General features: G+C 37.5%; 1 protein-coding gene across 1 annotated transcript; it reads left to right on the forward strand.

Moving 5' to 3' along the window:
* The first annotated feature begins 3,162 nt into the window (after positions 1-3,162).
* LOC134796997 (uncharacterized) lies at positions 3,163-16,164 on the forward strand. Its single transcript, XM_063769190.1, has 9 exons — positions 3,163-3,375; positions 4,682-4,949; positions 5,796-5,891; positions 6,856-7,049; positions 9,077-9,180; positions 10,644-10,860; positions 11,355-11,619; positions 15,324-15,419; positions 15,947-16,164. Exons 1-9 carry the CDS (start codon positions 3,163-3,165, stop codon positions 16,162-16,164), a joined length of 1,671 nt encoding a protein of 556 aa, XP_063625260.1.
* The last annotated feature ends 857 nt before the right edge of the window (positions 16,165-17,021 follow it).

Below are 17,021 nucleotides of genomic sequence, written 5' to 3' on the forward strand. Positions count from 1 at the left end.
CGCGTCGTAACGGCGACTGGAAATGGTTGTATGGGTAGTGCACACAAAGAGATGGGAATCAAAGGGTTCATTAGAGTGGCGGTTAGATGAAGTTGCGGGTACGATATGAATACAGTCGGGATTAAAGTTTCAACTCACTGCAGATTACCTAGTATAAAATTCCATTACAATAATAATTACTGCAAACGAACTCGCGGTGAAAGTTGGATATGGTTTAATCTAAAATTTGGTTTGCGAGATACGTGCAGTTTTAATTGTAAGTATGTATTCATTATAAATTCTCTCTGTACTATCTCAGTCTCTTTATTGTTTTTAACCGACTTCCAAATCTCAAAGAAGGAGGTTATGAATTCGGTTGTATGTATTTTTTTCTGTACCCGCTTTGGTAGTTCATTACAGAGATAGTATTGGTAAAAACTAAGATTTCACCTTGTGAGATTCGATCCTAACCCTTAAATGCATGGTGTGAGATGCATCGTACATAACCAAAACATCCAATTATATGCGTAATTAGACAAATTCTCTTTATTCTTGTATATTATTTCAATAATAAAACGAATCCATTTTCCGATTTATCACATAAATTTACGCAGTAATTTAATTTATAAAAATTACATTTGTTTTAAGACAAAATGTCGGAAAACTTGGACAAACCCAGAAGTTGATGATTTTTAGTAAGTATGTGATTTTGGGCAGATTTTTCGGGGTTTGTATTTATTTTATTTTTCAAAACTTTATGAGAGGTATATTACTGATAGTGTATCTTTCTGATAATAGTAAGATTTGTCCTATATCTCTTACTAATAATTATATATTTACACAAATATAATTTAGCCAATACAACTTCTGCAGTGAAAATCGATGTTATATTTTTTTTACTGTTTTTCCTAGAATCAGCAAACAATTATGTAACACATATATTAATTCCGAGCAAAAAGAAAAAATCATGCATTTAAGGGTTAAGAAACTAATTAAAACGAACTGAGCTTACATTATTGCCTATATTTGGTATGTTTGAATGTGTGGGAGTCCGAACGGGGCACATAGATATTTTATAAGTTTATAAATGTTCTTGTATTGTAGCGCTAACTTTTTTTGCATTAGAATTTGAGTTAACTAAACATTTTGTACCACAACGTTTTGAGCATTGTTGTAAGTAAATGATTCCTAACTCAATACCTGAGGGCCTAACATCGTTGTAAATGATTCCTAATCCTATTTCAAAACTTCAGGGCCTACCGTCAACATCAAAAAATCAAAAAAAACGTTATCTGCCTCTCTGTCGCTTGAATACGCAAGAGCGATAGAGATTAGGATTTTCAATTGTTCGATGTTGGCAGTAAGCCCTCAGCACCCGTAAAAACGGGGTTACGTCCCGATTCCATCGCAGATGAAGGGATGTGTACTTTGACACTTCTGTGCATGTGTGGTGCGAACTGCACTAGCCTAGAAAAGTATTCCAAGCGCAAGAAAGAACTCGCGTTACAGATGACGGAAGTAGCGTTACTGCTGTAGCTTTGCTGGTGCAGCCACAGAATAATTAGTACTAGGTACAGAAGGTTCACTCTCTAACAAAACGCATCTATTACGACAGATATGATCGCAAGGTGGCGCAAGCGAGAGCAGTTGTCCGTTCCATAACGGTGAGCGGCAACTACTACTGCTAGACAACAAAACTGGTGTGGCCGCATGTACTTGTAGCGACGCGACGACATCGCGGAGTGAGCCACGCCTGTGCAGCGTGCAGTTTAGCGCTGTTTAACGCTGTAGCAGTAACAAACTGCTGCTTTTGTAATCTGAATATCTCCTTTAGCCGAACCACGGTAAGTATAATCTTATGCGGTTACATAGAGACGGACCAAGCTAACTTTACATGGCATTTACAATGACAAAGTCAATGTCATAAATATGAAAATATGACGTTTATAATAACATTAATGACACTCCCTCACGTGAGCAGCGCTAAAATATAAGCGCTCTATTGCTCATACCGCTGCGGCAGCCTCATGCCGCTGTTCATGGTTACCTCAAATAGCGGTCAAAGGACCAGCAAATCAGGTTAGTTAGTTCCTAGCCTACCTTCAGCTAAATGCAACATGTCAAATACCTACGGCAATCTATTTACCTGGCCCTAATTTACGGGCAGCGGTAGGGGCGTAATATACATAATTACATTCATTGCTGTCGATCACGCCCGGCGATCTGCGGTAGAATTTTGAGTAACATGCTGCCGGGAGCATGGGTATAATGTAATTATTCCTCGAAGCAACTCATACTGGTGGTGGCAAACAACGTTCGACGCGTTGCCTTTCTATCACACTTGTAAATTCGTACGTAAGTGTGACAGGGAGGCAACACGTCGAACGTGGTTTGCGGTAGGCCCTCTAGTACGTAAGTGTGAATACCTCCGCTAGGTAAGCGCTGGGAAATCCTAGCCTGGAAGTGGGTCGCGAGATACTTGATGAAGGGGATGGCGCCAACGTCTTGTCTTTACAAGTTTCGTAATAATGAAAGTTTTGTTTTGTTAGATTTTAATTGATTATGATTTACTTACCACGCATTGATTATGACGCAGCGTGGAAAGGCTCCAGACTAGATGGACCGACAAACTGGTTAAAGTCGCGGGAAACCGGTGGTTGAGGGCAGCGAATGACCGTTCGTTGTGGCGATCCTTAGGCGAGGCCTTTGTCCAGCAGTGCCTTGACAGTTACTTTAAAAAGCTCGTATCTTGTAACTTGTGTGTTGCTTTACATTGCGGGCCGTATTATTTTATGCTTTTTTTTCATTGTATTTATATCAATTGAAGTTAAAAATCTTCAATGAAATAAAATAGGTAACTTACATTATTAGGTAAACGTACTGGTGCTCGACGCGGTCGCAGTACATGTCATCTTGAAACTTAAGTCATTGTCAATAGAGGTGACAGCAAGGTGTCATCTATTGGGCATTAGCATGTCGAACACTAGTACGTTTACCTTACATTAGAGCTAAAATATTACGCAACTGTATTTTGATAATATGTAATCACATCCAATAAGTACACCGATCAAATCGGAGCATGAAATTTCTTAATCCGAGTTAATTAATAACTCGTCTGAAAGATTAGATAAAGGTACCATATAAAATAAATGATTTCGATATTGACAAACACAATTCGATATAATGAAGGTGTTAACTGTATTGTTGACTTTGGCTCTTGCTGCCTCATACGCAGAAGATTCTGCTACAGAGGTATCTGCTACAGGTTACCATGGAAAGATTGGTATTCCTTTGGCTAGGAAGATCAAATTGGCCGAAGAACAAGGACAGTTAACTTTGGATGGTCAAAGGATTGTGGGCGGTTCTATTGCTGACGTCAGTCAAGTTCCCTACCAAGTAAGTTTTGCATTATTATCTACTGTACCATGACTCAATGAGTCACTGACAAACAGCATATAAATACATTTTGTATTTCTATACACAAGTATACCGGTTGTGGCTTGAAACACGAGCAAATAATTAAAACATGGATTGCACTCCTCAAACTGTGACACTTTTGTTCAATAACTTATAAAAATTGTATTATGAAGTCTTTAGACTTTTTAGTTTTCATACAATTTAAACATTATCTTCAATGTAGGTACGTTATTATCATTTACTTATCATTGTGTTGGACGTTGCTTTGATTCGCAAAACATTGCGTCTTAGAATGAACTTTAAAGTGTATTAAAAATCAAAACACAATATTTTTAAAAGTCTCAAACAAATGTTGGTCAGTATCATTACAGCCTATTTTTTGCTGTTTTGCGCTATTGTAGGTATTTCACAATAACTTACTTATTTTTTTAGGGTTCCGTACCCAAAGGGTAAAACGGGACCCTATTACTAAGACTTCGCTGTCCGTCCGTCCGTCCGTCCGTCCGTCCGTCCGTCCGTCTGTCACCAGGCTGTATCTTACGAACCGTGATAGCTAGACAGTTGAAATTTTCACAGATGATGTATTTCTGTTGCCGCTATAACAACAAATACTAAAAACAGAATAAAATAAAGATTTAAATGGGGCTCCCATACAACAAACGTGATTTTTGACCAAAGTTAAGCAACGTCGGGAGTGGTCAGTACTTGGATGGGTGACCGTTTTTTTTTTTGCTTTTTTTTCGTTTTTTTTTTGCATTATGGTACGGAACCCTTCGTGCGCGAGTCCGACTCGCACTTGCCCGGTTTTTTTATTTAATTGAGTTTTGGTTAGCAAGAGTAGACACTCTTGCTGGTTAGACAACCACATGGTTTGTCTGGCACAGTCAGTAACTACTATTGTATTACAGTTCCATGTCATTTTATGATATTAGGTAGATCTAGGGAAGAAAATCCACTGTTTACATTTTTAGTTTTATTTATTTTAAGGACTCTTTACATCCACTTTTATTTTTATGAAAACATTATTTTTACTGTGTTTAATGTTATTTCACATTACTTGTTGACTCTTTAAGAGTTGTGCTATACCTAACCTGGTGAACTTAAACTTGTTGTTGGTCGATAACGCTATAACATTCTTTAACTTATAAACTAGGTAGGTAATTATTTCTTGTACACATGTGTGTGATGTGTACATCCGGTATAAACCCGCTTGAAAGATATTAAAACAGTATTTCTTTCTAGTTGTTATACTGCAGATTTGTAAGAGAACAAATATTTCTCGTAGGTTGGTCTCGTCATCACAATCCTCTGGATTTTGACATCAGTCTGCGGTGGCAGCCTCATCTCCACTACTCGTGTGCTTACTGCTGCCCACTGCTACCACGATGGGTTCATCACTGCCAACTCCTTCCAAACTGTCCACGGATCCAACTTGCTGTTCACCGGAGGAGTGCGGCTCACCACAACAGATGTTGAGGTCCACCCTAACTGGGATCCCCAAACGATTGCCAATGATATTGCTATCCTTCGCATACCTGCAGTCACCCTTTCTAGTAAGCTTTCTTTGTAAAACTAATCGTCCCTTGAATATTGACGATTGTCACATTATTTTTAGGGTTCCGTACCCAAAGGGAAATAACGGACCCTATTACTAAGACTCTGCTATCCGTCTGTCCGTCCGTCCGTCTGTCTGTCACCGGGCTGTAACTCAAGAACTGATAGCTTAGACAGTTGAAATTTTCACAAATGATGTATTTCTGTTGCCGCTATAACAATAAATATTAAAAACAAAGAAAAATAAATATTAACGTGGGGCTCCCATACAACAAACGGCCGTTGCCGTTTTCTGCGTAATGGTACGGAACCCTTCGTGCGTGAGTCTGACTGGCTCTTGGCCGGTTATTTTATTTAAGCTATTTCTCCCCTTCTATGCACCACTAATGCAAAGGCCTTTCTCTACATTTACATCTAGTAGACTTTCTTAAGCCCTTTGACCTCCTATTTTATTCTGGATTAAGTTCAGCCTAGCTATTATAGAAAATTTGTGGTAGGATAATGACACGAAATGAAACGTTTAATAGGCCGGAATAATCAAAATAAAGGAGATTTGAGCAAAATATAAGTTATTAAGTAACATATAGTTATAATTAAGAAATATTTTAGTTCATGAGTTTCATGACAGAAATTAACAGGTTGTGACAAGTTTAAGGTCTACCTAACTCTTGTAAACGTTTCGTGTGTATTTATAAACATGAGCATTTCAAACCTCAATTAGCTATTTATCGTTTGTGTTTCATCATTATTTGTTAGAAAGGGATCCAACATAAATTAACTAATTGAGTCTTGTATTTTTTTTATGAAAAAGGGGTTATTTTATATTTGAAAATTTTCAATTACAGATGTAATCCAGACAATCGCTCTGCCTTTCAATGATGGTTCAAATCTTTTTGTCGGAACTGACGCGCTCGCTTCTGGATACGGCCTAACTTCCGACGGTATGTATTCCTATGTAAAAAAAATAAGAACCAAAATTTTATTCATATATATGGTACAAAAACAAGTCAAAAAACAATAAATAAAAATAACTTAATCTTAGAACCAAAATATTATCAAATCTTAAAATGTGAAATTTTTGAAAAAATCACAAAAGTAATATAACAAAGTCATAGTATGTTCAGTTCAGTATGGTCGGACCACAAAATGTGCCTACTTTGCTCCCCACTGTGGGTAATTGTGTTCCAACAGCTTTTACATATGAAAACTACCACAGAACATATTAAAGAGGTTAGAATGGCGATGCGAGCAGGGTACGTGTCGCCGCCGGTTATGAGCAAACGCTCGCATGCTAGTACTCGCCCGCGCTGACCGAAAAACGTAAACATGCCTTTTGCGCCACAATAAAGTTCAGATTAAGAAGCCAGACATCAAATCTGTCTAAAGGAGGCGTATCCATTCACCAGGCACACAAGTTTTTACTACCGTTGCGCGAGAAATGTAGAAATGTGGAGAGGAACGAGCTGCGACACCGGTTCCGATACTAACTGCGCGCGATAGCCGTTCTAACCTCTTTAATATGTTCTGTGAAAACTACCTTCACACAACTTCATTTATGTGTTACAACATGATAATAAAGGCCTGTGCACACCGGCTGCGTGTGCGTGACGTGCACGTGCGCGTGCGATGTTGTAGTACACAGATTCTTATGAGAGACGGCACACCGTTTGCGTGACGTGTGCGTGTGCGGGTCCAACATTTCAGCACGTCACGCACACGCAAGCATGTGTGCTCAGGCCTTAATGGTCTACTTTAAATCGGCATATATGTAGGTAGGTACGTCATGTATATCAACATACCTACCTACGAAACTATTGTATAATAATATTTAAATTTTAATAAAATTCCTTTGTTACTGAAAACCATCAACCAAAGACAATTGAAAACCGTCATTGTATTTTGTAGGTGGAAGCATCAGCATCCTTCAACGCCTAAGTGCCGTGACTCTCACCGTGATCCCCAACAGCGTATGTGATGAAGTCTACAGACCCTTCATCACCGATAAAATTATTTGCACCAGCGGCGCCGGCGGCCAAGGCACTTGCAGTGGTGACTCTGGTGGTCCTCTGGCTGTTAACATTAATGGCGTTCCTACACAGGTATACCTACTTTATTTTGCTTCAATTTCCATGTTGAATTTTTGATATGATGATGCCTGAAAGGTGCCGAAATTAGGTGCCTCTAGAATAATTTTGCCGCTGTTCTGTAGTGATACAGATGGGTTTGTTTTGTTGGGTATGAGATGGGTAAAGGTGACTCAAACTGCCCAGGATCGATGCCAATAAAAATATGACTCGAGCCAAATCTATATACCTACCTACTCCTAGTTGATGACCCACCTTGACAACGACCTTCCTAAATTGGATCCTCAATTACGTAGTTTATTTTTGCTGGAGCGGAAATCGGCAGTGCGAGCAAAATGAGCCCACTGTACTGAGTTGTATCGACTTTCTAGGTTTTATATATTTTATCTCTAATTCAATCTCGCAGGAAAACTCTCCCTTTTCTCAATAATTTAACATTACCCTTATTAAATGCTAAAATTGTGATTATTCGCTAAATAGGGTATACTGTATTTAAAATAAACTATTTTACACCACATGCATGAAATAAAGCACCAGATAATTATTAGAAAAACACAGATAGGAGTTATTTTTAAACGCAAGTTCTATTTAATAAATCGGATAGAAATATAAAAAGTAGGTGAGTTGACCGTGACGTCACGATGTAATGTTTCATACAAATTCTATATTAGCAAATCGTTTTGACAGTTCTAAAAAAGTAACTGATTTGACTAGTAGGAAAATACCCTATTCCTTTTTTGACGAAAGATTTCGCGAAAAAATAAGCTGAAAAGCTGAAAAGTTTCAAAGCGCAATATTGATATCCTTTTCCATTCATAATAATTGAAATAGATATAATATAATATGTAGGTTATTTTTAATGATGCAATTTATTTCTAGAAAGAATAATGGCTTTATTCATGAAATCGAGAAATAAATAAAAAAACATGTATAGGGTAATTCGCCAGTCGCTGGCCGCCCTAACCAAAAAAAGAATTCTATTCACCTATAAATACAATTTATTTTAGTATAAGGTGGCCAGTTATTGAAAGCTGGCCAGTTATTAAAAGCTTATACTAAAATGAATTCTGTTTATAGGTGAATAGAATTCATTTTTAGTTTAGGGCGCCCAGTTATATTGCGCACCGGCATGGTTGGGGAGTGCCCACGCCACCAGAGTATAGACGTTGAGCTGAATAGGGCCATGAGACTCATCTCCGGTACGCTACTCTCAACCCCTTCCCACTGGCTGCCAGTGCTTTCTCGGATCGCTCCGCCAGACTTGAGAAGGAAAGAGGCCCTGATACGAGAAGCGGCAAGGATCCAAAAGAACCCAGCCCTACCAATTCATACGGAGTTTCTGAACCCAGCCAACTGTCGCTTAAAATCTAGGAATGCCTCTTACAGTATCTTTAAGGGCCTTGTCGATAGTTGTTTCAACCTGAAGCGTGACTCGCGTGAGTGGTCACAGTCGTGGAACTCATTGATGGCGGGAAAGCTGGGCTCCGGAATCACCCCAGGTGCCATAATTAAAGGATCTGACCTCCCAAGACGGCTCTGGTGCAACCTTAACAGACTTCGCACTGGCCATGGTCGTTGTGCTTACTACAAACACCGCTGTGGTTGGGTGGAATCCCCGGCTTGCATTTGTGGCGAGACTGTACAAACAATTCAGCACATTATAGAGGATTGCCCCATAACGCGCTATGCCAACGGACCTCCTGAAGACCTGATCGTCCTTAGCGACGAGGCCACTTAGTGGCTGATTGGACTTAATCTGCATTTATAACTGTTTGTTTTCTGTTTATCATACTATGCCATACGATTAAAAAAAAGTTACTAAATGTGGCCAATTACTGGCGAATTGTGACGTCGCACGGGTAAAGGTACCTTATGGCGGTTGGCGCTTACGCTATTATTAACGCCGCTCCAATATTATTGCGGCGCTATGCGACGTAAGCGCCAGCCGCCATAAGGTACCTTTTGCGTAGAACGTCACAATTACCCTATGTAAAATTGTTTACATGACTTGTCTAAGTTCTTATTAACTAAGTATTTTTCAGATCGGTGTGACATCGTTCGGCTCATCTCAAGGTTGCGCAATCGGTCTGCCTGCTGGCTACGCGAGAGTCACGTCCCATGTGCCTTGGATTACTTCCGTCAATTAACTTTAATATCTGATGAATATAAAGGAAACTGTGCTTTTTTATTTTAGCTATTTCTATGAATGTTGTCTCTAATAATTATGCAATGCAAAAATATATATGTTCCGTTATGCCATGGACGATTTACATAGGTACCTACAGCCATGTCAACGTACAATCAGTTTATCATAAAAAATATTTTGTGCAGCAACTCTTTCTCATTGTTTACTACCTAAATAATTGTAACATACTTATTCTTACAAAGCGCATTATAATTAATTAAGTAGGTATATAATGAATTATAACTAAGTACCTACATATACATTTGAAACTAATAAAGAAACATGAAAATTACAAATGCTCCACTTCTCACTCCCCATTAGTGCAATATCCACCACTTATTTTACTTACTGCGCATTTTCTTTTACGTCATTTACAAAAATAATCCTTATGACATCCAGCATAAAACCGTTTATTTCAAAAACTGGCGACTAAGATAAGAGGTTTTGAAAAGAAAGTAGTATTGCTTTTCAAACGCAGAAGGTCGTAAGGACCGTGATTTTCAGTTAAAATGTGTCATTTGTGTAATGATGCTAGAATATTAGGCAATTAAGCTCACGTGTACGTTATGTCGCTAAGTGCACTGAGGTTACAGGTTTGAGTGCCTTTATGGGGCACTAGAGAAGTTATCAGTTCCTGGTTCAGAGGAAGTAACACATTAGTGACCGTGGTTGTTAGTCATGGAACGCAACGTGTTCCCAGTGGTTTCGAAATTCTGTCCTTCAAGCGACCATTACTATGATATACTCGTAAAATGATCGAATAAAACTCTTTAAAACGAAAAATATGTAAAATGTCTTTACTTAATAATTTTAGTCTTCACTGAACTACTAACGTAGCACCCCTGCATATAAAAACAAGTCCGCGCTCCACATATGGGTCACTAAGATACGACAAAGACGCCTAAAAAATTTTGATATGTTTTAATAGGTCCTTTTTTTTTTAATTCTAGTCTTCAAATTTAGACAGCATCATTCAGAAATATATTGTACACACCATGACATAACAATTATAAGTAATAATAATTCAGCCTTAATAATTAGCCTGCTGAGCACAGGCGTCCTATTCCTATCATGCACGAGAGGGCTTGGGCTATAGTCCCCACGCTGGCCCAATGCGGGGTATCAAGTAAATGTTATTGATAAATTGTGGCTTTTAGAATGCTCTTTTTCTCACCTTATAGTATGCACTTGCTTAGTCATACTACTTCATAGCTAAGTAGTGCTCTAGATATCCTAAAAATTTCACACGTTTTATCTCTGAAGAAGATAAGCCGTGATCATGATAAAATACTTATTCTCCCAGATCACTAACATTGAGACGTCTTCAATATAATTTAAAATACTGTAACATAAAATAGTTCTCTGATTTATTTTATCAACAAAACGTAACTTCACATTTAAACAAAGTTGAAGAACATGTTCAGCAACATGAAACTCACTTCACTTATCATGTTAATGTCCGTGGTAACAAATGCTTTCGGGATAAATTACAACTCATTACCGTCAAACGTTGGTGTATATGATTATCATCGAAATATCGGCATACCACTGGCAGAAAATATAAAGAAGCATGAAAGTGAAATCAGCATGCAGCGGATTACTGGTGGGTTAGTGACCGAAATCGATGCAGTGCCTTATCAGGTAAGTATAATAAACTCCACCATATCCCTAAGCGCCACTTGCATCATCTCACTAACCCGGGGTTAACGGGTTAAACCGCTAACCCAGTGTCAAATTGTACTGGTGACCATGGTAACTCCAGGTTTAACTGGTTAACTCCTGGTTAGTGAATATTACAAGTGTCATAATGAAGCCCAAATTAGTTTGTCCTAGGCCAAAAAAAATATGCCCGGGCGCGTTAGAAGATACTAGTTAAGGCTAAGACAAACTAGTACCTATAGCCCGAAGTTGGTTATGGTCGGTAGCACTTACGCCTCTCAATGTTAATAAACAGGGGTCCAAAATATCAGACCTATAATCATGTCCATCCTTCCCCAGCACATCAGTTCTTTCTTACACCCTGGTATGGACTTGTCCGTAGTTTCCGTGAATAAATCCCCAGGACACCTACGGGCACGAACAGTAGGTCCCTTATAATGTGATTAAAAATGTGTACCTATAATTAATTATTTCAGGCAGGTCTCATGATCGCAGTTCTCAACAATCTTTCTATCTGTGGGGGCTCCATAATTTCTGCCACTACAATCCTCACAGCTGCCCACTGCTATTCTGACGGCAGATCAACAGCTGACGCCATACTGGTTGTCCTGGGCTCCAACCAACTGTTTTTTGGAGGCACAAGGATAGATGCAGTAGATGTGGTTGCGCATTCTGGATTCAATCCCGTAACAGCAGCAAATGACATCGCCGTTATAAGAGTGCCAAGTGTCGTATTTTCTTGTAAGTCTGTGTTTTCTGAAAATATTATTACACTTGAAAGTTAATTAGAATACTGAATAAACTATGAATTTATAAACATAAAACTTGAAGACGTTTGAAAGAACTAAATTTAAAATTTCAATCACATAAAATTACACGACATGCGAGTTTAGTCACACCTATAGTTCTAGTGGAGAGACTGCCCAACTAGCAAAATAGTCGTATAAGAATTGATTTACTCAGCCTGTAATCGTATAACAGCCGAGTTACGGTTGTTGAAACACCAATATATCGTATAATAGCGGTTAACTCGACTATTTAGCAATTTTCGCTAATTAGTGCTATAATCATGTCGTATAAACGTTTATAGCACTATCTTTTAGCACTTTTATTCCACCTTTTTATAAATGCTGAGTTAGCGCTACTAAATCACTTTTATTCAGCATAATTGTTCTATTAAAATCATATAACAGCTATAGAATAGCTAATTGTCTGAATAAGGCGCTTTAATACAACTGTTACTCAATTCTCTTCTCTGTTGCTATAAAAGCTTATTAAAAGCAATCCAATAACCATTTGGCAACAATGCTGCTGTAACAGCGCGCTTATATCATAATTCGGGTAATGGGGTTCAAACCGCTGTTATAGGAGCTGAAGTGTATTTACAGGTTTTATTCAAAATGTATTCAGCTTAGAGTACTTTTAAAGAGTTTTGAACTACATTAACAGCACAAGTCAGCCATGTTGTCGTTTCAATATAGTCCGGTGCCCAACTGCATGAAACCCTACCTGATAAAAAAATAGAAAAATCCTACTCTGTAGGGGTAGCTGACTTTTAGTAGCATCAACTGCTCTTGGTCGGCCGCGGCTTAATTTGGCAAATTTTGCGCATGTGGCAAAATAGTGGCACAAAAATTCATCAAAAAAAAACCCCATCGTATAATAGAATTGAGGACAGCAAAACAAAAGTGGTCAGCTACATCCTGTGTTGGCAGGTTCCTGTGTCCTACCGAATTTGTGGTACAACGTGACAGCTACAATTTACCTCATCGAAAAATAGAATGAAAAAAACTGATTGTAATACCTACATTAAATTTGTTGACGTATGTCTTGGTCGGTCTCACCTTAGCCTGGCAGCTTTTGCAGTCCGTCCGCATTAAAAAAAATGTCAATGGCAGCTATCCTACCATACAAGTGACATTCTATTTTTCGATGAGGTAAATTGTAGCTCACTTGGTACCACAAATTCGGTCGGACACAGGAACCAGCCAACACAGGATGTAGCTGAGCACTTTTGTTTTTTGATGAATATTTGTACCACTTTTTTGCCACTTGCGCAAAATTTGCCAAGTTAAGCCACGGCCGTCCAAGAGCAGTTGAAGCTGCTAAAAGTCAGCTACCCCTACAGAGTAGGATTTTTCTATTTTTTTATCAGGTAGGGTTTCATGCAGTCGGCCACCGGACTATAAATCCATAAACATGGCGACATCATGTGCTATAAGTGTAGCAGTAAACGCAGTTACTCGACTTATAGTCGAATTAATGAGATATAAGAGAAACTAGATCGTGTAAGCAAATTTTTACTTATTTTAATTAATATTTTTTTATTGAAATTTAAGAAAATAGACGGCCCATGAATATATATGAACCAGTGCCTTTGGTTTTATCAATAAAGTATTTTTCGCGCTAGGTTTTACTGTATTACGTGTACTTACAGACAGTAAAAACTTATGTACACAATCACGGTAAAAATAAATGTCATGGATGACAGCAGTAAAAAAATACTTAAGTACCTTTTTGTTTTATTAGACACGTGAAGACGATTAGGCCTCAAACATAATAAAATAATTGTAATATAATCGCTTACCTGAGATCGTTTTTAGCACATATTAGTTGAATAAAAGCATTTACTGCACTCTTACACATTTAAAATGCCGAGTAAAAGCAATTCGGCTACTTTTACGAAACATTTTTGCTGAGAAAAAGAAGTGCGGCTGCTTTTATAGAACACTTTCACTGAGTAATAGTAAATTGCTAATGTTTATAGAACAAATAGTCGAATAAAAGCACTATCGTTGCTATTAAAACACCAGAAGCGCTTTTATCCACTTTTACTCAACTCTTGCAGCATCGATTTGCTTCTTATACAGCGCTTACTCGATTTTTATAACACTTTTAGTCTGTATAAGTGCGCCTTTTCGCGTTGAGTAAACGCTTACAGGACTTTTATTCGACTGTTTTTACACCTTTTATAGCACCAAAAAGCGAAAATAAAAACGTGCTCTCAACTTTTATAGCACATAGATTTGCTAGTTGGGTGGGTCTCTATTGGTTCCCATAATTTTTTTGTTCCGATTTATTCAGTCCATAACGTTTTCCATCATAATTTTTATTAGTCATATTGTCAATAGTCATAAATTTTAACAATATAAATTGCAGTTCCGATTTTTGCAGGTCACTATTATTGTTAGTCATAAAATTTGTTACTCATAATATTCAAAGTCCAGAAGGTATACCACTACATAATATTGAAGGCAATAAACTTGCTTACAATAATCGTTGTAAGGTCTTTTATTGCAGGTTATAATGATAAGTAGGGGATCTATTGCATTCTCTAAATTTTAAGTTCCGATTTTTTTTAGACCACATCGTTTTCCATCACAATTTTTATTAGTCATATTGTCAATAGTTATAAAATTAAACAAAACAAATTGCATGCTTGTCTACCTACCTGGGGATTTTTTTTATTTGGCTTACTGATTTCCCCTCCATTTCTTATTTTTCATGTAGTTTATTAAGCCATTTCATCCCGCCAACGAGTCGACGGAGCCCCGCTTCGCGGGGCTCCTATTTCCGCTCTGAGGGACACAAGGTAACTAACGAACCTACCTGAGGAATCAGATGTTTTATTGTTTGGTTTACTGATTTCCCGCCATTTCTTATTTTTCATGTAGTTTATTAAGCCATTTCATCCCGCCAACGAGTCGACGGAGCCCCGCTTAGCGGGGCTCCTATTTCCGCTCTGAGGGACACAAGGTAACTAACGAACCTACCTGAGGAAACAGATTTCATTTTTCTTTATATGAAGGATGTCATTAAAAATGGCCCTTTGTTTGACATAATTATTGAAAGTCATAATGTTTAATATTATATCCTCTAATATCCTAAATATTAGAATATTAGAGGATATCATTTTATGACTATCGAAATTCGAAACAGTAAGTTTATGGGAAACAAAGAGACGACATTAAAACGATATGATTGACGACCATTAGTCCGATAAAATATATGCCTTAAAATATTTCTTAATAATTATTGATATACCTTTGAATGTTATACTCAACAATTTTATAACTTTTGTGATTATAGCGTTTACTATTATAGATGTTTAACATTAGAACTATGAAACGTTATACTTAACAAAAATTATGACTATTGATGTTTATGTCCATAAATTATATGGATATCAATTTCTGACTATCGAAATTCGAAACAATAAGTTTATGGGAAACAAAGGGATCCCGGAGAGACTATATTATTATTGGAATACTGATAAAGTTGTTGCAGCAATAATATTCATAACTAATTGTCGTTATTTATCTTGCACAAGTAATTACTCCTAGTGTCAAGTTATACAAGAAAGGTCTCCTTAAATTAAGTAAAATATTATTATGTTTAGTACTAAACTGAATACTAAAAGTTTGCTGTTACTTTAAAATTTCCAGCGCAGATCCAACCGCTGGCCCTTCCTTGGGGCGAAGTAAATATGGATTTCACTGGCTACCAGGCGCTCGCCTCAGGCTACGGGATGACAAGCGACGGTTAGTAATTTATTTTACGGAAACTCTTCGACATCTGAGGCAATTAAATATTAATAAAGTTCAGCTGTTAACCAATTTGCAGTACAAGAGATAAACTATTGTGAACTGAAAAATTGAGAAAAATAATGTTGCTAGACTATTTTAAGCGATGTACTTACGGTCAACAAAACTAATCCTTGTAGGTTCTTTGTAGGTACTACCAAAAATATAAATTAAGCCAAGTCGTTTAATCTTTATTTCTGCTTGATAAATATAATTATGGTGTCATGACCCATGAAGATTTAATGTGGTAAGAAAAAGAACGTATATGCAATTTAGCTACATTTCTTAGACAAATAAAACATGTGCATCGGGAATATTAACATTCGATCAATAAGTTACCACAGCATCCCATTTAACTTTTATTTTCAAGGTAATAGGGACGCGTTCTCTATAAAAGGACTTGTCTTTAATATAATGTGATATCTAAATTCAGAAATGTAACATCAAACTTAATTAAATGTTGCCATAGGTATTTTCCATTTCAGACGAAGACATAGAGTTACTCCAAACTGTCAGGTCAGTGACAGTTCCTGTGATCAGTAACGCAGAATGTGCAGCAGTGTACGGAGGTTTCATCATGAGCCAGCACATCTGCACGAGCGGTGTGGGTGCCAAGGGTACATGCGGTGGCGACTCTGGGGGCCCGTTGGTATTAGAGATCGACTCAAGGACTGTTTTGGTGAGTGAGGGGGCATTCCACTGAAATTTTCGCAACGCGTCGTTTGAAATCGATAAGTCTAATCTTAGCAATATACTTAAAAAACAACAACTGAGGAGTGTCTTTTTAAAAGGTATTATTTTTGTATGGTGTCCTTAGAGAAATAAGCCCTGTTGAATAAGCCCTATCCTCTACTGTTGTAAAGAAACTAATGAAGAAAATATTGCCTACTGGCATTTTTATTGTAACTTCAACCGTTTTTAGGGTTCCGTACCAAAAAGGTACAAAAGGAACCCTTATTAAACCTTCAACGAGTTGACAAGTTGTTTCTACTTCCATTTTTTTACCTACTTTTACTGAGCTACTTGCATGCATTTCATGATGCCACCGGACGGGGTTGTACTTCGAGCTAAGAACCCGGACCATGATAACTTTAATAACATTTGATAACTTGCGTTAAACTCGACGGTATAAATATTCCACATATTTAGGTTGTAGATGATTATGGTAGCTGCGTCACGTCATTGACATAGTGGCGGAATGTTCTTCTGGAAAAAATAATTAGGTTATTGAATGATTCAATAGCCTTTGCGTACCATCGCCCACGCTGTTAACTGACAGTTCGTAAACTTTATTACAAAAAGCATAAGGTCCACCGATGGACAGTTAACAGTGTTGCTGTTTGTACGCTGGTAAATCCGTAAGTGCCAGCGCTACTTAGGTATACTTACGTAAGTAAAGCTGAAGCTCGCTTAAAACATTTATTTTAATTTCACCACCACCACAATCAAATTCTTTATTTCAGGCAAAAATACCCATACATAATCACATGACCTACCTATATCATATTAAAGTTAAAAATAAACTTAAAAATACATGTCAACAAGAAATACAATTACATT

This window comes from Cydia splendana, chromosome 14 (genome assembly GCF_910591565.1).
Source record: "Cydia splendana chromosome 14, ilCydSple1.2, whole genome shotgun sequence".
In the NCBI taxonomy this organism is placed as follows: Eukaryota; Metazoa; Arthropoda; class Insecta; order Lepidoptera; family Tortricidae; genus Cydia; species Cydia splendana.

What these genes read in the sequence shown, in the direction of transcription:
- LOC134796997 (XM_063769190.1), top strand. Translation starts at nt 3,163, where the DNA reads ATGAAGGTGTTAACTGTATTGTTGACTTTGGCTCTTGCTGCCTCATAC. An exon ending in TCAGTCAAGTTCCCTACCAA is followed by an intron (nt 3,376 to 4,681) that starts GTAAGTTTTGCA and finishes TATTTCTCGTAG; the next exon opens with GTTGGTCTCGTCATCACAAT. An exon ending in TCGATGCAGTGCCTTATCAG is followed by an intron (nt 10,861 to 11,354) that starts GTAAGTATAATA and finishes TAATTATTTCAG; the next exon opens with GCAGGTCTCATGATCGCAGT.